The following is a 25,704-nucleotide window of genomic DNA, read 5'->3' on the forward strand; positions in this document are numbered from 1 at the left end:
AACTCTATCACCATAAAACATAAATAAAAACTTTTCCTCATTACTTACATTACTATTATATAACAATATCAACACAATTGAATTGAAATGTTATTTTAAAATGACACACATTTTTTAAAAACGATTAAATTATTTATCATATGATTTGACAGCATATATTGTATTACCATTTACATTTATTATGTGACAATACACTTTTCAATTAAATTGCTAAGTCATGTGACTTTAGGTCTTTTTATAGCTTTGTAGTAACCATATCGAACCGTCATTTTGATTCAATACTTTTTACGGAAATGCATCAACCATTGGAGTAAGTTCCTTATATTTTGGTGTGTTTTTTTTATTCAGGCTAAAACATTACAAATTTCACATAGAAGTAAAAGTTAATAACTTCTTATACAGAATAACTTGTCTATTTATATTAAGAAAAACATATTTCCAATTCAAAAGTCTAAATATGTTATCAGGAAGTTTATATAATCCCTAGCAATATCTTCCTTGATTTTATAAAATCCCCAATTATTTCAAAAAATAATCATTTTTATAAAATCTCCAATTATTTCAAGGCTTTCTCAAAATCACTGAAATTTTGCGGTAACTTATACATCCCTTTAGCAACATATTACATTAAAAATGACAAAGAAATGACCCTTCCAATATATTTGTGTTGTAACGTCAGTTTTGGCTAAAATTTTCAATAATTCATTACAGTTTTTAACATAATTTTCTTTGGTCACTACCCCTGATCCAGAAAGGCTTCATGACTAGGGATTCTATATCATCATTGACAATTTTTGGCTTCAGAATATTTTGGATCCAAAGGTTACGGACTATATGGATTACTCAAGCTTTCAGGTCTGAAATAATTAACGAAATCATCATTGTTTTTGACAATATATCAAATATTTGAAAATTTTCACGACTAGAATATACTCTAACGAAGCGATTTGTTCAACCTAGTATTAAAGCAACTAAATAATTGCTATTTTGAAATATTATGAGAAAGTTAAATTTAAGGTTACAACCAGTGGCTTAAGGATCACACACCTTTTTTACCTCAGGAATAGATTACCTTAGCTGTATTTGGCAAAACTTTTAGGAATTTTTGGTCTTCAATCTTCTTCAATTTCGTAATTTATTCGGCCTTTTAAATATTTTCTATTTGAGCGTCACTGATGAGTCTTTAGTAGACGAAACGCGCTTTTGGCTTAAGTGTAAAATTTTAGTCCTGGTATCTATGATGAGTTTATTTATACCAATTAGCTGATATTATTTTCAAATGATTACGAGGAAAACACAACAAACATCTTTCCTGAACTGTTCACTGACCATTTCTAAAATCATAGTATTCCTTAAACTATTATATTTCTTGAATACAGAATAATTATATACACACCTTTTCAACTTTATTATCTTATGATTTGTTGATTAATCGCACGTTTCTCATCAAATTTAGAAATTTTGTATACCCATCAAATTGTAAAAACCCTATGTTTACTTTCATATAACTAGGAGTTCGACTGATTAATTATTGTTTGCTTAACATCCAGTGGCAAATATTAAATGTATGCTCAAGACGAGAACAAATTAACTATAAATAACCTTAGTGGTTGCACATCCCACACAGCAGAACTGACGCCCTACTCTTGCAAGGGGTCGGAAGCAGACAAAGTCACCATACTTCTATTCCAGTGATCTATGGCAACACAATCTCGATATACACTTTATAATGTAATTATGTTCCTGTTGTACACCTTGTTACTGTCGACACAGAATTTTATTCATCAATTACACAGATGGTGGCAGGGGACATTTTGCTAAGACAAACAAATCATATCAATCTACTTTATTCGTATTACATGTTTTTCAAAATCAAGTGAAATATAACCACTCTTTCTGTAGTAACGTAACTGCAATTGTAACGCATTTATTGTACACGTATAATAAATATGTAGTATATGGAACAAGTAAAGAAGACAAAATAAACCAATACATCCATTTCACACCCTAAATATGTTTCATTAATAAACCTATGATTTCTGTTTATACAAATAGATTTGAAATGACAGAAGAATGCAGCGATAAACCAGTCCCAGTATCAAAATCAATACGGCGTGGTAAGGTAGAAGCACCGGACGGCGGATGGGGTTGGGTTGTTGTATTTTCTGCTTTGATTATCAACGTGATTACACTTGGTTGCTCTTATTCGCTTGGGGTATTGCATGTCAGTCTATTGGATTATTTTCAAGAATCAAGGAGTAAAACTGCAAGGATCGGATCGATATTTGTTGCCGTTCCATTGTTATGTGGACCAATTGCAAGCTTTGTAACAAACCGAATTGGTTTTAGGAAAGCGACTATAATTGGTGGACTGATTACTGCCATAGGCTTGATATCAAGTACTTTTGTCAATTCCGTAGGCTATGGCTGTAACATATGGTTTTATAGCCGGTCTGGGTATTTCGATGCCTTATTTGAACTCGATTGTTGTGGTTGCGATGTATTTTGAAAAGAAAAGGACCCTAGCTACAGGAATTTCACGTTGTCGCGCCGTAATTGTAACGCAGATATTCGTTCCTTTATATCAATATCTCATTATGTCATATAGTTGGCGTGGTGCTGTCATGATTTTAGGTGCTATTTCTTTGAATATTGTAGTCTGTGGCGCTGCCTTCAAACCTCTTGAAGGTGCCAAAGAATATATAAAAGTTCAAGATTCAGACTGTGATGATAAAATATTTACTGAACAAGATCACGTGGACCATGCGATTGAATTAACTCCTATTGACGAGGATTTCCTAGTTTCAAAGTCTCTTAAATCGAAAGACAATTATAAGTCCAATCCTGTTAGCTGTCATGATTTCCGTGAAACTACAAAGACTCCATGTAAACAAATGAACAAACCGTTGTTTGACATTTCAATTTTCACAAATGTACATTATGTTATGTTTGCACTCTCTGGCTTTATTCTGTATATTGGATATGACGTACACTACTTATTATATGTAAGCCGAGCTACAAGTATTGGCATTATACAAGAAGGAGCTATGTTTATGGTTGACTTAATGATATATTTGCATACCTTTGGAATCTTGCTGTATGGTTTCCTTGGTGATAGAAAGCAGATAAATCGACGATATCTATATAGTGGAAGTTTGTTATTGACAGGTGCAGTTGTAGCTATAGTTCCGTTATTTACCACTTTTCTTCCATGCACAATACTTGCTGGACTGTTTGGACTCTTTTCAGCTTCCACCGAAGTACTCACTTCCGTAATAGTTGTAGATATTCTTGGGATAGACAAACTTTCTGATGCTTATGGAGTTGTAATGTTTCTTCAAGGAGTATCTTCTTTAGTCGGACCACCAGTAGTGGGTAAGCTTTAAAAAAAAATTGCTTCAAGCGTAATTTAATTTATTTCACTATTGTCTATATGACGCCTGTCTTTTTTTTCCTCGTGAGGAAATAATGTTTTTGGGAACAGAACAAGTTTCATGAGCCTCTCTTTTCCAAAATCCGTTATCTCTTGGGTTTCTTTTAATGTGAATTAATTTCACGTTTTCCTATATAATGTCAACATCAATATACTAGAAATAACTTGTATCTGCTACTTATTATCAATTAAAAGTGGTCACTGATAATTAATATATCGAATGTAAACTTGGAATGGATAGTAAATAGCAAATTATAAGTTATTTCTATTTATGTTTACAAAATACAGAATAAAGTGCAAATAATTGCATATAATTGAAATAAATAGTAAACAAAATAATAACGAATAATAAGAAATTGTTGTCCGCCGGTACAGTCCCGTATCTATGGAAAAAAGATTACAACTGGCAATTAAAAAAAAACGATACAGGTCAAAGACAAGACTAGACCAAAGTCAAATGGCTGGAATAATTATTTTTAGACTAACAGTAGTTCATAAAACACAAGATAGAATATCAAATATGAAATATGGCCCAACATTTATATATATATATATATATATGAATTTCGTGAACTGATATGAACCGAAAGGGTAAACAGTTTGGACTGCACTAATCATAATTACCATCGGGTTTAATTTTTAGACGAATCAATATAGAAGTGTCAAGTTAGCTAGGTTGGGATTTTAAGTGTAGACAACATACATATTTTGACTCTGTTGTGATCCTGATGAATTCATGACAATTCGCTGCACTGTCCAATCGCCAAACTTTTAAAAAAATCACCCAACTCTTCACTGCAAATTCGCCCCACTTATGAAAAAGGCCAAAATCCCGTTGAATATAGGTCTACCAACTCTCCCCACTTAGGAAAAGGTTAAATACCGTGGAATATAGGTCTGCAAATTCACACCACTTATAAAAAGGTTAAATAACTAAAATGTCCTATCAAACAGTTTAGTTACGATTTTTTAAAAGTGTGCTTACAACATACATGAACATGATTGAAAAATTGTTCCGTCTTCTGTTATATGTATATAACATTGTGAAGGAAAACCACACCAATGAGGTCATTCGTCCAAGCCGTCCCATTTTTCAGAACCTACCATATTTCTTATGTTTCGACTTTGAATTGTTGTCATCTTGATATGCATATTTGAACGTTTTTTACCAGTTATAGTTCTCCAACTAAATAAAAAATACCAAACAATGTAAAAGCGAATCCCATAAAACATGATTCATGCTGATTTATAACGAGTTTTAATTGATTGATTGATGGATTGATTGATGATTGATTAACGCCGCAGTTGACAAGTTTCAAAACCTACAACTGCATGTGCATTCACTAATAAATAAATTTGGTGTATTTACTTTCTTCTGATTGGCAAAAAGTATCAGTTTCAATGTTGTTAATTTTTATGGCGACACGCCCACTCTGACGCGTTGTTTATTCATACGCCAACATGTGTGTACGTTGTTATTGTTAATATAAATAATATAAAAAGTTCTTTGAGCCTTAGTTTTGATAGAAATTTATTTATAATGAATGTCAATAATTTATTTTGAATTTATTGAACCATATAATTATTCTTTGACTCTTCACATTTTACACAATCCGCTTCGCGGATTATTCAATGTGAAGAGTCAAAAATTAATTTTATGGTTAAAAAAAATTCAAAATAAATAATAGCCATTCATTAAATAATTTGATTGTAAATGTGTTGATCTGTTTTTCCTTAAATATTCTTTTTTGAAGTCATGAGGTGTTTTGCATATACACATTTATATTTTATATTTATTTATTTTAGGATGGTTATACGACACGACTGAAAGCTATGACAAAACATTTTATTCCGCAGGCTGCTGTATCTGTATTTCCGGTATCATTGTGTTCCTTACATCTCTCAAAAGAACAAGAAAAAACGCGCCAAAATGATTAAAATGTATAAAAGGAATTCGGAAAATAAGCATGCAATCAGTTTAAATTAGTTAAAACTCCTCATATACCATAACCAAAGGGATTGTAGAAAACTGGAAACAATCGAGCCAAAATAATTGAATAATTGGATAGTACTATGTAAACAAATCAAGCTGCAGCTTATTTTCATGCTCAAATCCTTATTAAAGTATAATAAGGGCAGAGAGAGCGCTTATATTGTGTATTTAGTATTTCTATTTGTTATTTAATGAATTATTTCTTTAATCTTTTAAACATTATATTGAAATTCCATGACAAAGTTATGCAAATTCAGGAACATTTATGTTTTTAATGTTTTAAACATTATGTTTCAATTATATGACAAATGATCTGCAAATTCAGTAAATTTTATTTTTATTAGATGTTTCAAGATTCTCAGTTTTAATCAATTCAGTTTCACGGTGCTATTACACTCTGGTATACAGCATTTTATGATCATAATACACAGCTAAAATGAAAATGATTTTTCAATAATTTTGATATTTTTCTGATAAATTGACTTAAATTTTTCCAATACATTGTTCTTGATAGTCTTAGATGCATGATTTTTTAGCCCATTTGGCCCGAAGTGAGTTTTTTTCATCACTTTGCGTCCGGCGTCCGTCGTCGTTAACTAATACAAAAATCTTCTCCTCTGAAACTACAGGGCCAAATTAAACCAAACTTGGCCACAATCATCATTCAGGTATCTAGTTAAAAAAAAATGTGTCAGGTGATCCGTCAACCAACCAAGATGACCCCATGGCTAAAAATAGAACATATGGTGTAAAATGTAGATTTTGGCTTATATCTCTGAAACCAAAGCATTTAAAGCAAATCTGGCTCTGAAATTTTCAGATCAATCGGAGAACCCGTTGTTGGGTTGCTGCCCCTATATTGGTAATTTTAAGGAAATTTTGCCGTTTTTTGGTTATTATCTTGAATATTATTATAGATAGAGGTGAACTGTGAACAGCAATTATGTTCAGCGAAGAATGATCTACAAATAAGTTAACAAAATCAAAATGGTCAATTGACCCCTTAAGGAGTTTTTGCCCTTTATAGTCAATTTTTAACAATTTTTCGTAAATTTTTGTAATATTTTACAAAAATCTTCTCCTCTGAAACTACTACGACAAATTTAACTAAACTTGGCCACATCATTATTAGAGTATCTAGTTTAAAAAATGTGTCCGTTGACCAGGCCAGTCAACCAAGATGGTCACCACGGCTAAAAATAGAACATAGGGGTAAAATATAGATTTTGGCTTATAACTCTGAAACCAAAGCATTTAGAGCTAATCTGAAAAAAATTGTTCATCAAGTCAACACCTATCTGCCCTGAAATTTTCAGATGAATCGGACAACCCGTTGTTGGGTTGCTACCCCTTAATTTGTAATTTTAAGGAAATTTTGCCGTTTATGGTTATTATCTTGAATATTATTATAGATAGAGATAAACTGAAAACAGCAATGATGTTCAGCAAAGTAAGATCTACAAATAAGTCAAATGACCAAAATGGTCAGTTGACTCCTTCAGGAGTTATTGCCTTTTATAGTCAATTTTAACAATTTTTCTTAAATTTTTTTAATCTTTTACAGAAATCTTCTCCTGGACTGGACCAAATTTAACCAAAACTGAAACTATTAAGACAAAATATAACCAAACCAAACTTGTCCACAATCATCATAAGAGTATCTAGTTTAAAAAATGTGTTCGATGACCCTGCCCGCGAACCAAAATGGCAGACATGACTAAAAATAGTACTACGGTAAAATGCAGTTTTTATACGACCGCAAAACAATTTTTTGCGTCGTATAATGGTATCATGTCGTCTGCGTCGTCGTCGTCATCGTCGTCATCTTGCATTGGTCGTCGTCCGAAGACGCATTTTGTTTCCGGACAATAACTATTGTTTTAGTGATTGGGTCCCTATAATTTTTAAACAGAAGGTTTAATATCACTAAAGGAAGGTTGGGATTGATTTTGGGGGTTATGGTCCAAAAAGATTAGGAATTAGGGGCCAAAAAGGGGGCCAAAAATAAGCATTTTTGTAGTTTTCAAACAATAACTTGTGTTTAAGTGTATGAATCTCTTTGAAATTATATAACAAGTTTCCATATCATGAAGAGATGGTTAGTATTGACTATGGAGGTTATCGCTCAACATTTTTTAGAATTAGGTGCAAAGGGCCATAAAAGGGGAAAAACTAAGTTTTTCTTGTCAATGGACAATTAAGACAATTTAAAATCAGTGTAAGGGAGGTAATTCAAAAATATTTAACATACAATGTTGGGTATGTTCGGATTTACCTCCCTTACATTTCTTGTAAATTTTGTATAAAAAAATTTCAGGTTTTGGACTAATTGACAAAAAAAAGGGGGTAGCAGTTTTCTTTTTTTCCGCCAAATTTCTCAAATTTCAAATTTTTGAAAAAGTTTGAAGAAGAAATCTTTAATTACACAATATTTCGCAGTAGATTTGTAAGATCTTGACATTAGTTTTGTGTCAGAAACTCATATTATGTCAAAAATTTTATCACAATCCAAATTCAGAGCTGTATCAAGCTTGAATGTTGTGTCCATACTTGCCCCAACTGTTCAGGGTTTGACCTCTGCTGTCGTATAAAGCTGCACCCTGAGGAGCACCAGGTTCGTTTATATCTTTGAAACTGAAGCATTTAGAGCAAATCTGACTGGTGGCAAAAATGTTTATCAGATTTAGATATATCTGCCCTGAAATTTTCAGACAAATCCGACAACCAGTTGTTTGGTTGCTGCCCCTGAGTAAGTAATTTTATAGAAATTTTGCAGATTTTTGCTATTATCTTAGATATTATTATAGTATCTAATGATATCTGATACTATAAATTATGATTTTAACCTTATTTCACATGATTTCCAAAGCATCAGTAAATACAGGTGAACGACACAGGCTCTTTAGAGCCTCTAGTTTTATTAGTTGTAAGTGGCTTTAAAGTCATATGAAACGAGTGAGTGGTGAACAATAATGTATATCGTAAACTTAGTCCTCTGTGCACGATTTCCTCATTTTTTACGCAAATATATCGTATAAACGTCAATTTGTTTTCTCTCTGTCTGTTATGATTTAACAAATATGGCTGCTCATTAAATGCCGTCTTTTGAAGCCGAAGTTTACCGATTGTCATCTTATAGTCAACAAATAACAAAAAGCATGGATATTGAGCACGTGTTTAACATGTACAATCAGATACTTGTTTATTTTAATGACAGATCCATGCGTATTGCGATCACCGGATTTTTACGAGGAGGGTTACGCTCAGGTCACTATGCATACGGAAAAGATGTCGGCAAATAAAAAATAGGTAAACTTCTTCTAAATGTTGACAAATTAAAGAATTTTCCGCAGGATAAAAATTGTGTACATCAGTTGTATAATGAAAACTATCCATTCTGTTATAAAAAAAAAACATATGCATATTCTTTTTTGATTTGAGGTTTCTTTTGACTTTAAACTAGCTGTCAGTTAACTGCGAGTACTCTCAGATCTGTTCGGTGTCTTTTTGTTGTTGGGATGTACAAGTACCCGGCCACCTCCACTTATATATTTAGCTCAACTGACCTAAAGGGCCAAGATAGCTTTTCTCATCACTTGGCGTCCGTCGTCCGTCGTCGTCCGTCGTCGTCCGTCGTCGTTTACTTTTACAAAAATCTTCTTCTCTGAAACTCCTGGGCCAAATTTAACCATACTTGACCACAATCATCATTGGGGTATCTAGTTTAAAAAAAATGTGAACGGTGACCCGCCAAACCAACCAAGATGGCCGCCATGGCTAAAAATAGAACATAGGGGTAAAATGTATATTTTGGCTTATAACTCTGAAACCAAAGCCCCTGAGTTGGTAATTTTAAGGAATTTTTCCGTTTTCGCTTATTATCTTGAATATTATTATAGGTAGGGTTAAACTTCAAACAGCAATAATGTTCAGCAAAGTAAGATCTACAAATAAGGCAACATTACCAAAATGGTCAGTTGACCCCTTAAGGAGTTACTGCCCTTTATAGTCATTTTTTACAAATTTTTCATAAATTTTTGTAATCTTTTACAAAAATCTTCTCCTCTGAAACGACTGGACCAGATTTAACCAAACTTGGCCCCAATCATTATTAGCATATCTTGGTTTAAAGATGTGTGCAGTGACCCAGCCAACCAACCAAGATGTTCGCCATGGCTAAAAAAAGAACAAAGGGGTAAAATGTAGATTTGGGTTTATAAATAAAGGCAACAGTAGTATACCGCTGTTCAAAACTCATAAATCCATGGACAAAAAACAAAATCGGGGTGGCAAACTAAAACCGAGGGAAACGCATTAAATATAAGAGGAGAACAACGACACAACACTAAAATGTAACACACACAGAAACGGACCAAGCATCGGACAAAATCCCACGAGAATAACAAATATAACATCAAAACCAAATACATGAAAAACTCTTAAACCAGAGCAAATCTTACTAGGGGTTAAATTGTTGATCAAGTAAGTATTTATCTGACCTGAAATTGTAGATGAATTGGATAACTGGTTGTTGGGTTGCTGCCCCCAAATTGATAATTTTTAAGGAAATTTTGCCGTTTTTTGTTATTATCTTGAATACTTATATAGATAGAGATAAACTGTAAACAGCAATAATGTACAGCAAAGTAAGATCTACAAATTAGTCAACATAACCAAAATGGTTAGTTGACCCCTTAAGGAGTTATTGCCCTTTATAGTAAATTTTTAACCATTTTCATTAATTTGGTATATTTTTGTAAATTTTTACAAAATATTTTCCTCTGTATCTAAACGGCCAAGTCTATATAGATAGAGAAAATTGTAAGTAGCAAGAATGTTCAGTAAAGTAAGATCTTCAAACACATCACCATAACCAAAACACAATTTTGTCATGAATCCATCCGTGTCCTTTGTTTAGTATGCACATATACCAAGGTGAGCAACACAGGCTCTTTAGAGCCTCTAGTTGTTCATCTAATGAGTTTAGCCTTTTTAAACTGTTTTTTTTTTATAGTTTGTTCTTATGTTGTACTGTTAAATCACTGTTATAGGTTGAAGGGAGAGTTGGAATCCCCCTTACATGTTTAACCCCGCCACATTATGTATGTATGTCCCAAGTGAGGAGCCGTAATTCAGTGGTTTTCGTTTGTTATGCGTAACATATTTGTTTTTCGTTCATTTTTTAAAATAAACAAGGCCGTTAGTTTTCTCGTTTGAATTGATTTACATTGTCATTTTGGGGGCTTTATAGCTGACTATACGGTATGGGTTTTGCTCATTGTTGAAGGTCGTACGGTGACCGATAGTTGTTTATTTCTGTGCCATTTTTGGTCTCTTATGGAGGATTGTCTCATTTGCAATCATTTCACATCTTCTTTTTTTAATATTCAGATCCTGTTTCCATTCATCAACAGCTATGTCGTGGAGTTTCACGAAAATTGAACAGAATGATTTTTAAAACATAAAAAAACAAAGTATCCAGTGAAACAAATGAATCAAGATTCACAAAAAATTGAATCAAAACAGACACAATTGTTCTACTATAGTTCTATCGTTTCAAATGATATTGAATGATTGAATCGAGGCCCTGTTAACTATCAAATATCAGGAAATAATTCTACACAATGCGTCAAGCCTAGCACATGGGATGACAAATGAATTATTTGTAACGATAAGTTATAGCGTGGTAGTGTATTATGTGTGAATTTCTAAATAAAAGAAAACGCTCTTCGAAAGTCATCAATCGATTGAGAGAAAAACAATTCGGGAAACAAACTAAAATCGAGGGAAAACATCAAATATAAGAAGAAAACAAATAAACAACAGAAAACAGAAGTTCAAAAAAAAAACGAGAATGTAACATACACAGAAACGAACTATAAGATAACAACTGCCATTTACTGACTTGTTACAGGACATTCAAGGAAAAATTGTAGGTTGAACCTGGATTTATGGTTAGCCAAACCTCGCACTTATATGACAATGTTAAATATAACACTAAAAGGACAACATTACATGACAGGACTACAACACAAATAAAACACACAGGCACTTGTCTTAGATTTTTTGTCCTATATACCTTATTATAACACAAGGTACTTCTCTCTCATTTTAGAAAAATGTCAGGTGATGACTAAATTCCGTTTTATGCCGATTTCTCCGCTGTCAACTCCATTAAAACTTGTTATGTCGTTAATCTAAATTGACTTTATCTTCACAATGGTGTATATATAACACCCCAACTTTTGTTGTCGGACTCATCTGTAGCAATCCTACCCAAGTATATCAATCGTAATTATGTCGTCTACCAATGCAAAATTGGAAATAAATGTCTCGAAGTAAAGGGTATCTTCGTCATTCTCTTTATATATCTCTTTTTCCGATTGGTCAACATTCATGGGAAAGTCTAAAGAATTATCGAAGTTATCTGATGTCATTTCATTTCATACGTAAAGTCAAGAGAGAGTCTGAATGGCATTTACGTAATGGGAAAATTTGTGTTTAAATTAGGAAACTCGTAACTTATTAGACATACCACAATTAACACTTGTTAGATTTTTTTTTCAAGGTATCTTATACAATATTACAATAAGTTCTAACAGTTTTTTCTGAAACAATTTTTATAATTAATCATTGACTGCGAGACGTTTATTTCCAATTTTACTTTGGTAGGATTGCTACAGATGATTCCGACATAACAAGTTTTAGAGGGGTTGACAGCCGAGAAATCGGAATAAAACGGAATTTCGTCACCGCCTGACATTTTTCTAAAATGCGAGTTAAGTACCTATATAGGAAATTTTTCCTGAAAAAAAGTGCCTGTGATACAACACAATAATATCAAACTACTAATTATTCTGTAAATAAAAGTCGTCAACACTTCCAGACACTTCAGCATTTTAACAGAGACACATTTCTCGAAAGGTCAACACTCAAACGCAGGATCGAAGACAGTCCACTCATCTACTCTAGATAACAACAGACATTCCAAGACTAAGTCAAAACTCATGGTATGTGTAAATTCTGTGCCATCCATTTAACCATGCAAGGTCAACTTTACAGAATACAACTAGGCATCATATTTAGAATAACACAATGAGTAAATCATTTCAGATAACAGGTACGCAAATTGGCAATCTCACGGATAGCTCTCAGAAACTAATCATGTTCATCTATTATAAGGAAAGGAATGTCAATTTGACAAATAAAGTCAACAGAAGTATACCGCTTTTCAAAATGCATAAATCGATTGAGAGAAAACAAATCCGGGTTACAAACTAAAATCGGGGGAAACCCATCAACTATAAGAGGAAAACAACGAAACAACAGAAACACGGAAGTACAACAAAAAGCAAAAGACAATGCAACATACATAGAAACAAACTATTAGCTTACAACTGCCATATTCCTGACTTGGAATTAGACATTTTAACAAAAATATTTGGTTGAACCTGGTTTGGTATTACCCAAATATCGCGCCTTATGGTAATGTTAAATATACCACTAAAATTACATTACATGGCATGACATGACATGACATGACAGGAATTCACCATTGAAGTTGAAACAAGGTTAACCCTTTTGGTTGACTGACTCGATCTACAAAATATAAATCTTATACAGGTAGAAATGATGATAAATAAATTTCTTTAACATTTCATGAGAAATCAAACACACATAGAAAAATCCAATTGCAAGTACTCGCTATCTCTTTATATCTGATTCTTTGTTGTCGGCAGATTCCGTAGGTCATCTCGATATAAATTACATGACATTAAATGCAGATACATATTATCTGGTACATGCATTTTAAATTGTTTATTTTAAACTTTTAACAGTTTAAACATTTGAGTAAGTTTTAATCAAATACAGGAATTTGAGTCCAATCGGTGCACATAAATTTGACAAAAATGTCCATGCCATTCAAGCATATTAAATATCTTCAAACATCGTTGACTTTAATTGCTTATATCTATTTCATTTGAACGTTGGTGGATAGTTGTGTCATTGATAATCATGCCATAGCTCGGTACTTTATTATATAACAACAAAATTGAATTGAAATGTTATTTTAAAGACACACATTCTTTTAAAACGTTTAATTTTTTATTATATGATTTGACAGCATATATTATATTACCATTTACATTGTTTATGTGACAATATATGTTTCTTTTAAATTGCTAAGTCATGTGACTTTTTTTAGTTTTGTAGCCACCATATTGAACAGTCATTTTAATTAAATAATTTTTACGGAACTGCGTCAACAAATGGAGTAAGTTCCTTATATTTTGGTGTGGTTTTTTTTATTCAAGCTAAAATATTACACATTTCACATAGAAGTAAATCTTGATAACTCTTATACAGAATAACTTGTCTATTTATGTTAAAAAAAAACACATATTTCACTGTTAGTGATATTACAAATCATTCATTATTCTAGGGATTATACAAAATCTCTGATTTAACACATTTTCGATAACATATACACCCCTAGCAACATATTACATTAAAAATTACGAAGAAATGACCCTTCAAATATACATTATTTGTGTTGTAACGTAAGTTTTTGAAAACAATATCAATAATTCACTACATTTTTTAACATAATTTACTTTGGTCACTACCCCTGATCCAGAGAGTCTTAGTGACATAGGATTCTATATCATCATTGACAATTTTGGCTTTATAATACTTTGAATTCTAGGCTTGCGGACTTTGATTTGCTCAAGCTTTCAGGTCTAGTTGAAATTCAAGTCAGAATCAGTGTCTTACGTATCTCATACCAATAAATTGAATGTACTATTCATTTGATATTCATGGCAAATGATTAAGAGGAATACATACCAAACATCTTTCTTCAACTGTTTACTGTTATATAAAACATTGACATAACAGTGCCAGGTTTTACTAGCCACAAAACCAGGTTCAACCTTTTTCCTTTACATTTTCTTTACCAAGTCAGGAAAATGGCAGTTGTTATCCTATAGTATGTTTCGGTGTGTGTTGCATTGTCGTTTGTTTTTTGTACACTTCAGTGTTTCTGTTGTTTTCCTCTTATTGTTATGTGTTTCGATCGATTTTAGTTTGTAGCCCGAATTTGTTTTTATCTCAATCGATTTTTGACATTTGAACAGCGGTATACTACTGTTGCCTTTATTTATTGACCATTTCTAAAATCATATCATTCCTATTAGGTTTCTTGAATAAAGAATAATTATAATACACCTACTCACCTTTTTACTCTTATAATTCTTTGTTCAATCGCATATTTCTTTTCAAATATTGAAATTTTGTAAACCCATCAAATTGCAGAAACCCTATATAGCAAGAAGATCGATTGATTGATTTTTGTTTTACTTATCGTCCAGTGGCAAATATTTCATATACTGAATAGGAATAAAAAGTTGTCTTTCAACAGACCACATACGAACCTCTCAAAAAGTTTTTGCTAGGGTTCTTAATTTGCCAAAAACCTTGCACTCTTAAGACTTTCTACATCAAGCATCGGATTTAACATCCCCATTCTGATTAGACGTGTCTGTGAACTTACACATCACGCACAGCAGACAGACGTCCCACTCTTTCAAGGATTTTGATGTTGGTCGGAAGAAGACAGAGTCACCATACTTCTATTCCAAAGTGACCATTGACAACAAAAGCTCGATATACACTTTATAATGTAATGGATGCTCCTGCTGTGAGCTGGTTACTATCGACACAGAATTTATTATTTACACAGGTGTAGGGAAGATACATTTTGCTCCGGCATATCAATCTAATATATAAATCATTCTTCTTTATTCAATATATAAATCATTCTACTTTATTCGTATTATTTCAAAATGAATTGAAATATTCCCAATCTTTCTATTGGAACGGATGAAGGTTGTAACAAAAGGTGTATATGTAATTTTACTTAGCGGTCCAAGTGAAAGTAAATAAAGGCAACAGTAGTATCCCGCTGTTCGAAATTCCTAAATCGATTGAGAAAACACAATTCCGGGCTACGAACTTAAACTGAGGGAAACACATCAAATATAAAAGTAAAACAACAACACAACAGAAACACTTTTAAAATGCAACACACACAGAAACGAACTATAATATAACAATGGCCATTTTCCTGACTTAGTACAAGACACTTAAAACAAATGGTGGATTGAACCCGGTTCTGTGACTAGCCACCCCTCCCGCTCTTAAACGTAACTGCAATAAGAATACATTTACTGTATTAAGTATAGATAACAAGTAAAGAAGAAAATATAAACCAATACATCAATTTCATCCATTTCATACCCGAAATATGTTTCATTCATAAACCCATGATTTTCTGTTTATACAAATAGATTTGAAATGACAGAAGAATGCAGCAATAAACCGGGCCCGGTATCAAATTCTATGCGGCATGGTAAAGTCGAATCACCGGACGGCCAATGGGGTTGGATGGTTGTATTTTCGGCTTTTATTATCAACGTGATTACTGACAGTTGGTCTTCTACGTTTTGGGTATTGTATGCAACTCTATTGGATTATTTTGAAGAATCGAGTTTAACTCCATGGATCAGATATACAATGTTTGCCGTTCCTTTCTTATGTGGACCAATTGCAAGCGTTGTAACAAACCGAGTTGGTTTTAGAAAAGCGACTATAATTGGTGGACTCATTACTGCATTAGGCTTCATATCAAGTACGTTTGTCCAATCCGTAGATGCTATGGCGGTGACATATGGTTTTATAGCCGGTCTGGGTATTTCGATGACTTATTTGAACTCGATTGTTGTGGTTGCGATGTATTTTGAAAAGAAAAGGACCCTAGCTACAGGAATTTCACGTTGTGGCGCCGGCATTGGAAAGATAATTTTGATTCCTTTATATAAATATCTCATTATTTCATATAATTGGCGTGGTGCTGTCCTGATTATAGGTGCGATTTCTATGAATATTGTAGTATGTGGTGCCGTCTTCAAACCTCTTGAAGTTACAGACGAATATTTAGAAGTTCAAGATTCAGACTGTGATGATAAAATATTTACTGAACAAGATCAAGGGGATCTTGCTAATGAGTTAACTCCTATTCAAAGGGATTTCTTAGTTTCAAAATCTCTTAAATCGAAAGACAATCCAGTTAGCTGTCATGATATGCGTGAAACTACACAGACCCCATGCAAACGAATAAACAAACCCTTGATTGACATTTCAATTTTCACAAATGCACGGTTTGTTTTGTTTGCACTCTCCAGCATAAGTCTGTACTTTTGGTATTACGTACCTTACGTATTTAATGTAATCCGGGCTAGAATTCTTGACTTTACATATAAGGAAAGAGTGTTTATGCTTACCGTAATCGGAATCTCGCATACCTTGGGAAAATTGCCTTATGGTTTCCTTGGTGATAGAAAGCAGATAAATCGACGATATCTATATAGCGGAAGTTTGTTATTGACAGGTGCAGTTTTAGCTGTAGTTCCGTTATTTACCACTTTTCTTCCATGCACAATACTTGCTGGACTGTTTGGACTCTTTTCAGCTTCTGCCGAAGTACTCACTTCCGTAATAATTGCAGATATTCTTGGAATAGATAAACTTACTGATGCCTATGGAGTTGTGATGTTTCTTCAAGGTGTGTCTTTTTTAGTCGGGCCACCAGTAGTGGGTAAGCTTTAGAAATTTTGCTATAGGAGTAATTTATTTTATTTCACTATTGTCTATATAACGCCGGTCATGTTATGTCTTACCGTGCTTATATATAACATTGCTAAGAAAAACCGCACTTATTTTTTTTTTTGTCCAAACCGTCCCATTCTACAGTGTCTATTAAAATATCTCATATTTTATTTATAACTAAGTAAAACATTTACCCAAACTATGAAAAGTCTAAAAAAAAAAGGTATTAGATAAAACTGGAAATCAACATCAAGTTTAGAAAACCGGCATTACTTAATTTCATGATTTTAGTGTAATTATTTTTTAATTTGATATTACATTGTACTATCCTTTTTTTCTTCTTAGTTGATTTTTTATATTCAACCTATTTATTATGATTTAAAGACATATTGTGCATTAGAACTTACCTTAAGAAATAAATTGCAAACACTTGATAGTATGATTAAACCTTTTCATGATATGTAAACATGGAAACTTAGGAACTTAGTGCATGGACGAATGCAACTAACGTTAATTTAGTCCATGCTTGCATTGACTAAGTGTGCTAAATAATTGAATAATTTCCAATGGCTATGTAAAGTTAGTTTACTCATACATGCATGGACTAAGTCTGTTGTGTTTGTCCATGCAAGCATGGACTAAGTTAACGTTAGCTGCCTTCGTCCCTGCATGCATTGACTAAGTCTGTTGTGTTAGTCCAGGCAAGCATGGACTACGTTAACGTTAGTTGACTTCGTCCATGCATGCATTGACTAAGTATGTTGTGTTAGTCCAGGCAAGCATGGACGAAGTTAACGTTCGTCGCCTTCGTCCATGCATGCATTGACTAAGTCTGCTGTGTTAGTCAATGCAAGCATGGACTAAATTAACTGAAGTTGAAATCATCCCTTCGTAAATTTTACGGACGACATCACGAGTTGGTTGACCGTTTTGGAATAACCGTATCACAAATGATATCGGATATGTTCCTTACGTCGTAACTACAATCCCCTTCCCTTTCCTGAATGTGACCTACCGAATTAGACTATTTACCGGATTTGTTATCACATAAGCAACACGACAGGTGTCGTATGTGGAGCAGGATCTGCTTACCCTTCCGGAGCACCTGAGATCACCCCTAGTTTTGTGGTGGGGTTCGTGTTGTTTATTCTTTAGTTTTCTATGTTGTGTCGTGTGTGCTGTTGTTTGTTTGTCTTTTTCATTTTTAGCCATGGCGTTGTCAGTTTGTTTTAGATTTATGAGTTTGACTGTCCCTTTGGTATCTTTCGTCCCTCTTTTAGTTGCTTCGTCCATGCATGCATGGAGTAAGCTTAGTTCCCAAGTTTTCATGTTTACATAACATTAGGCGGTAAGAAGGAAAGGAGGTTTTCTAAACTTGATGTTGATTTCCAGTTTTATTTTTAAAATACCTTGTTTAAAGTAAACAATTTACATAGCATAGGATCGATGATATGTGTTTCGTTTCGTGTGTATTTTAATTCAGACTCCATCTAATCAACTATCGAGTTGACCTCAGATGACCATATAAGCGATGTAAACATATACAGATATAAATAGATTAAGCCAACTCATGCAATTGGATTTTTATAGGTCTGTTTAATTATAGATTAAAATTAGGGATGTCAACTCGGTGAATATTTAATAATCGATTACTCGTTGGATTTACCGAGCGATACTCTAGTACTCGCTCGGTAAAACATTTACAAATTGGAGACAAAAAAATTATACCTGTTAATGTACATGTATTATGGGTCGTTGTCTTATAATTGTAACACCCTCAACATCATCACCTTGGACGAGATAATTGTCTAAGGAATTTTCTACCATAAGTAATAGCTAATTTACGACTTGTACTAATTATGTTAACTGGTAATAATCTAATCAAGTAATTGATTAATATCTAAAGATAAAATATTACTCAAACAACAGTTTTTGGGATTCGTAGAAAAACACATTTCATGATCAACAAAGGGGAGATGATTAAAACTTACAAATACCAGAAAATGACATTAGTCTTTGTTTGATAGTCGAAACAGGGTGCAATGAATTTGTTCTTATTTAGAAATATTATCTTGTCAATTTTTTTCTTGGATGTAGCGATTTACCAAATTTGTTTAGTACACAAAATGTAACAAACAGTTCTGCTGATGAAATATATGTTCTGCATGCAGAGATGGGAGCGTGAATAATATTAGCTAAAACGTATATTCTACATGTACATCTGGTTGGGAAAATTTAAAATGACAGTTAAACGCAAACATTCGAAACGTATTTTATTTTTTGTTTATTTTGATAAAAGTAAGATAAATTCCCGGGCAGGGGAATATCAAAATCTTTGTTTTCCAGTAATTTTAAGAAATCAACAACATACTAACAAGTAACCAATAAGTCGAGTATCATTTGGGTAATCGATACTCGGTACTACCGAGCGATACTCTTGTACTCGAGTACTCGTTGACATCCCTAATTGAAATATATGTTTCTCATCGTTTTTACCTGAATAAAAATGTTTTTGTGGATCTAATAAGTCATCAAATGATTTACCTTTGTGTCACTTTCAATGCTGACATTCTTTTTCTTTAAACAACCAATACACGTACAATGCATGTGTTGTTCATCTCTAGTTAAGGGGTTAAATTAAAGTTCACATGAATACGGATTTAAAGAGGTACGATTAATCACTTGCAAGTGAATAATTCATTATCAATGTTATTTAGCTTATTTGACAAATTTGAACCATTTTGGCTGCTAAAAGCGAATTATTATTTCACTATTTCACTAAAATTATTGTTTGAACAAAAACAAATCATACTTTAGATTTTTTTTTATATATCTCGTAGCTAGTGCCCCTTTAATAGTAATTTTTGAAGTCATAATGTGTTTTGCATATATACATTTATATATTATATTTGTTACTTCAGGATGGTTATATGACACGACTGGTAGTTATGACACGACTGGAAGCTATGACAAAACGTTTTATTCCGCAGGCATCTGTATCGTTATTTCTGGTATTATTGTGTTCCTCACATCTTTCATAAAACAGAAGAAAAAACCACGCCAAACTGATTAAAATATATACGGAATACTGAAAATAAGCATGCAATCAGTAACCATCGAGCCAAAATAATTAAACACTTCGATAGTATTATATCAGCAAATTAAGCTGCAGCATATTTTCATGCTCAAATCCTTATTAATGTATAAGGGCAGAGAGAGCGCTTATGTGTATTTGGTATTTCTATTTGTTATTTATTGAAGTATTTCTTTAATCTTATAAACATTATGTTGCAATTATATGACAAAGTTATGCAAATTTAGATAAATCTATGTTTTGTTTTGTTTAAAACACTTTTGAAGACAATTGCAATTATATGAAATGTTATGCCAAATAAGAAAAAAACACTGTTGCGGTTATAATGTTATGTACATTCAGTCACATATTTTTTTCAGATGTAACAAGTCTAAATCCATTTTGTTTCACTGGTCTATTAAAGTCTGGTTTATATCCTATAATAGAAACTAAGACCCTGCATGATCATGAAATATATGTAATATCATCTTGACAGGTTCGTGATTTCATCCCGAAATATTTATTTTTTTAAAAAGTAATATAAACCTTAAAATAAAAAATAAATGAATATAAACAATACACAACAAAGAAAACGTACAGACGACAAAACAACAGGAACCACACAAAAAATATGGGGTGATCCCTTTCTCTCCGGTAGTTTATGTAGATCCTGCTCCAAATGTGGCCCCCGTCGTGTTGCTCATCTAAATACATATCTTGAGATAAGTCTAATTCTGTAAATCACATTCAAGTAAAGGAGGACAGGATTGAGGTTACGACAAATAGAACATAGACGCCGTCATTTGTGAAACAGAAACATTCCATAACCAACTCATGATAGCATCTGTAAAGTTGAAGACTATCGAAACACTGCGTTTTTACTCTTGCTACATGGCAAATATAAATATGTTGATAACTTGGTATTCGGTTGGATTTTGTAGTTATACACGATTATGCGTGACGCATTGTACAACACTTTAAATCAGTATGAGTAGAAGAAAGTGAAGAAATCAATATCATGAGTAGCAAAATGGAAGAACTTAGTATGAGTGGAATAATGTGAATAAATCAGCATGAGTAGAACAATGTAAATAAATCAGAATGAGTGGAAGATTGTGAAGAAATCAGTATGAGTGGAAGAATGTGAAGAAATCATTATGTGTAGCAAAATATAAGAAAAACCCAGAATAAAAAATCCAAAACAAATTTACCAACATACTGAATTGTCGTGATTAAACATTAATAAAAACAAAAAGATTCACAAAAATACCGAACTCCAAGTTAAATTCAAAAGTAAAAAGTCCATAAGAAATGACAAAATTGGGTGAGTGACCCAAACAGACATAATTGATTAGTATGGAATTCAGCATAATAAATAAGCTATGACAGTAAACAGCATAGATATACAACCCAGTAAAAATTTCAACCAAACATACAAATAAATGTTACCAAGACGCCAACAAAAATGTGTTTGACATACAGTACAGTACTAAAAGTAGATAAACACCTATTGTCGTACTAGTCTACACCTTCCCGATAAAGTACTAAATAAGTCAAATATAAATACTAGGGTAAAACGAATGTTAACAACACTAAAAATCTTTTGATTCCAAAACGCGTCTCTGGACCTACGCGCTCTCGGTACTCCCAAAGCCCAAAACCTGATAGCTAGATGCACAAATATCGTGTAACAAGAGGACCAAACACATCAGACTTAATTCTTGCAAATCATCTTGATCTTTTAAGAGCAGAATAGAGACAAAAGATATCAAATGAACATTCAAACTCACAAGCCATGGCTATAAAAGAAAAATACACTACAGAAAATAAGAGACTTGTCAGCACGAACCCTACAAACAATTGGGAGAGGGGGATCTCGTCGAGCTGATCATGGAAGTTTGAACCCGATAAGTATAACGTGGTCAGTAACTGTCTGTGAGGAAGGGTTGGATTGTAGTTTCAACACTTTCAACAAGTCAGTTCTCATCTCATATGTGATACAGATATTCAATAACGGGCAGCCAACTCGTGATGGCGTCTCTAAAAATTACGAAGGAATGATCACAATATCACCACTTGGAACTCTTGGTTTAATAGCACAACAATGTTAATACTGAATTGAACATCTAGAATACCAGTTATCACATACTTCACTTTGTGTTTTTAAACCTCAATGGCATAGTATGAGACAATCTTCTAAATTTCAATCGACAGCCAAAAATACTGTATAAAATAATTGCCTCTGTAAATGACCTGTTGACCCTATTTGGAATCCCATTATTTGAAATATTTATCCGAAGGCTGAAAGAGATGGATATCCGTGAATTATAACAGACATAATCAAATCAAGAGATCGAATAAAGCACACTGAAGAACAAATCTTAAGACAACAACATTATTACTACAATAAAAAAAAATGAAGGGCTAATACCACTAGACAGGATCTCAAGTTATATGCAACACAACGAAATGGAAAGAATCGTACTACCAAGGATTTGTATCTCACTATACAAATCCTTGGTACTACTCATGAAACACTAGTGAACACCTTTTAACTCTACTCAATAGTCTTTATAGATAGTCATAAATCTTTCCAGACGCTGCCGACTACCACAATAAATAAATCACAGGTTTTGAACTTATTCTTCGCTGTGTAAATATCATGTATAACACCTAATTGTTTTAATGAACATGTGTAAGAATTTTTAACACTTTTTTTACACCTCTACAGGTGGGTTTTTGGTTCCCGAGCATGTCACCATCCCAGTAACCAGTACGTGAGGGCTGACATGACTAAACATATCATTTTTGAACCATTTTGAATTAAAAAATAATATGTATGATCTATAACATCTCCCTAATGCACAGCTCTGATTACTTGTTTGGATTTCACTATGATTTAGGTCATTTATTGTTTGATCAGGGTTGAGTTCAATATCTTAGCAGCTATCAATATCTATGTAACAACTAGTCTATAGTTACACGTTCAATAGTCAAAATCTACGTAGCACTGCTATGTTCCTTATGTCTTAATTACAATCCACTTCCCTTTTCACCAAAAATGATACCTACCGACTATTTATCGGGTTTGTAATAACATGAGAACACGATAGATGCCACATGTGGAGCACCTGATATTATCCCCAGTTGTTGGTGGGGTTCGTGTTGCTTAGTCTTTAGTTTTCTATGCTGTGTCTTGTGTACATTAATTTGTGCGTTTGTCTTTTATTTTTTAGCTATGGCGTTGTCAGTTTATTTTCGATCTAGGTGTTTGACTTTCCATGTGGTATCTTTTTTCACGTTTTCGTAATTTGTTTTTTCAAATTTTCAAAAAGTTTAGCCACGAGCATCACTGAGGAGATATGCATTGTAGAATGCCCATTTGGTGCAGTAAAAATTGGTACCGTTTAATGTACATGATAAATTCATTTTTAGATGGTGGTCTATTGCTATTTGGACATAATACCAGACTGTTATACTGGAAGTTTGTTATTTGCATTATCTAAACTTGTTTTAGTTGGATAGTTTGGACAGACCATTTGTTGTGGTTTTTTATTAACCTATAATAACATAAGATGGATGTTTCATTATAATACGTTATTCTGATTAGCTACACTGCAATCTCGCGTTATTCCTTAATCAACTTCATTACACAATAAAACTTATCATTCATGATGACACGAGGTTCCACAATAAAGTGCACAGGTAAATCAAAATAGAGGCTATCAAGAGCCTGTATCGCTCACCTGACTCTACTTGGGTTTTTGAAATCATATAAAAACAGATAAAATTTGGCTAAAATTTGGTTACAAAGTAACAACACTTGGCCAGCACCTCATAAAGAAAGGACTATTCATGCTATGTTTGGTTTCATTCAATTCCGTGGTTCTCTAGAAGAAAACTTTTGTATGCATTTCCCATAGGGTCCTATGTTAAACTAAGCCCCCCCCCTTTGGCAGCCATCTTGGATGATGGATCTAAGACTAAGTAACAACACTTGGTCAGCATCTCATAAGGAACATTCATACTATGTTTGGTTTCATTCCATTCAGTGGTTCTCTAAAGGATGTCATTTGTATGCATTTCCCATAGGGTCCTATGTTAAAATCAGTCCCCCGCTGGCGGCCATCTTGGATGATGGATCAGCTACAAAGTCACAACACTTGGTCAGCACCTCATAAGGAACATTTATGCCATGTTTGGTTTCATTCCATTCAGTGGTTCTCTAAAAGACGTCATTTGTATGAATTTCCCATAGGGTCCTATGTTAAACTAAGTTCCCCCACTGGCGGCCATCTTGGATGATGGATCGACTACAAAGTAACAACCCTTGGTCAGCACCTCATAAGGAACATTCATGCTATGTTTGGTTTCATTCCATTCAGAGTTTCTCTAAAAGATGTCATTTGTATGCATTTCCCATAGAGTCCTGTTAAACTAAGTCCCCCGCTGGCGGCCAAATTGGATGATTGATCAGCTACAAAGTAACAACACTTGGTCAGCACCTCATAAGGAACATTTATGCCATGTTTGGTTTCATTCCATTCAGTGGTTCTCTAGAAGAAGTCATTTGTATGCTTTTCCCATAGGGTCCTATGTTAAACTGAGTCCCCCGCTGGCGGCCATCTTGAGTGATGGATCGACTACAAAGTAACAACACTTGATCAGCATCTCATAAGGAACATTCATGTCATGTTTGGTTTCATTCCATTCAGTGGTTCTCTAGAAGAAGTCATTTGTATGCATTTCCCATAGGGTCCTATGTTGAACTAAGTCCCCCGCTGGCGGCCATCTTGGATGATGGATCGGCTACAAAGTAACAACACGTGGTCAGCACCTCATAAGGAACATTCATGTCATGTTTAGTTTCATTCCATTCAGTGGTTCTCTAGAAGAAGTCATTTGTATACATGCATTTCCCATAGGGTCCTATGTTAAACTAAGTCCCCCACTGGCAGCCATCTTGGATGATGGATCGGCTACAAAGTAACAACACTTGGTCAGCACCTCATAAGGAACATTCATGTCATGTTTGGTTTCATTCCATTCAGTGGTTCTCTAGAAGTCATTTGTATGCATTTCCCATAGGGTCCTATGTTAAACTAAGTCCCGCGCTGGCGGCCATCTTTGGGCCAGGTGAGCTAATCAAAACTTGATAAAATCGTGTATTTATGATCCTCGCTAAAAATGTTATAATAAGTATTGAATGCTTCTTTTAGTAACTTCATTGGGTTGTAAAAGCATTTACCCTGCGCCCGCGTTTCATACAAAATATACTTCGGTCAACGCTTTAACACCTCCATGAAGTTACAAAAAGAAGCATTCAATTCTTGATTAAGACGTCACTGAGTGCAAATGTTTTGCAGTGTATTGTATTGTTGTTGATTTAAATCGGGAAAGAGGAAAGAGTAGAGTCAGTGATTCAAGGGACTTTATTTTCAGTCACATAATAACAAGAACAATATAGTACAACAAAATAGGTAATAAAAAGTATATATCTTCAATTATAAATATGCAAAATTAAATACAAGCTTAAAT

At 33.4% G+C, this 25,704-nt stretch overlaps 1 protein-coding gene and 1 pseudogene across 1 annotated transcript; both read left to right on the forward strand.

Annotated features, from left to right (window-relative positions):
- Positions 1 to 225: 225 nt before the first annotated feature.
- LOC139488711 (monocarboxylate transporter 9-like) lies at positions 226 to 5,511 on the forward strand (annotated as a pseudogene).
- A 10,270-nt stretch (positions 5,512 to 15,781) lies between these two features.
- Positions 15,782 to 20,654, forward strand: LOC139488712 (monocarboxylate transporter 12-like). The gene is made up of 2 exons (XM_071274532.1): positions 15,782 to 17,082; positions 20,015 to 20,654. Exons 1-2 carry the CDS (start codon positions 15,783 to 15,785, stop codon positions 20,164 to 20,166), a joined length of 1,452 nt encoding a protein of 483 aa, XP_071130633.1. The 5' UTR covers position 15,782; the 3' UTR covers positions 20,167 to 20,654.
- The last annotated feature ends 5,050 nt before the right edge of the window (positions 20,655 to 25,704 follow it).

The sequence above is a fragment of the Mytilus edulis genome, chromosome 9 (assembly GCF_963676685.1).
Source record: "Mytilus edulis chromosome 9, xbMytEdul2.2, whole genome shotgun sequence".
Taxonomy (NCBI): domain Eukaryota; kingdom Metazoa; phylum Mollusca; class Bivalvia; order Mytilida; family Mytilidae; genus Mytilus; species Mytilus edulis.

What these genes read in the sequence shown, in the direction of transcription:
- LOC139488712 (XM_071274532.1), top strand. Translation starts at nt 15,783, where the DNA reads ATGACAGAAGAATGCAGCAATAAACCGGGCCCGGTATCAAATTCTATG. An exon ending in AGTCGGGCCACCAGTAGTGG is followed by an intron (nt 17,083 to 20,014) that starts GTAAGCTTTAGA and finishes TTGTTACTTCAG; the next exon opens with GATGGTTATATGACACGACT.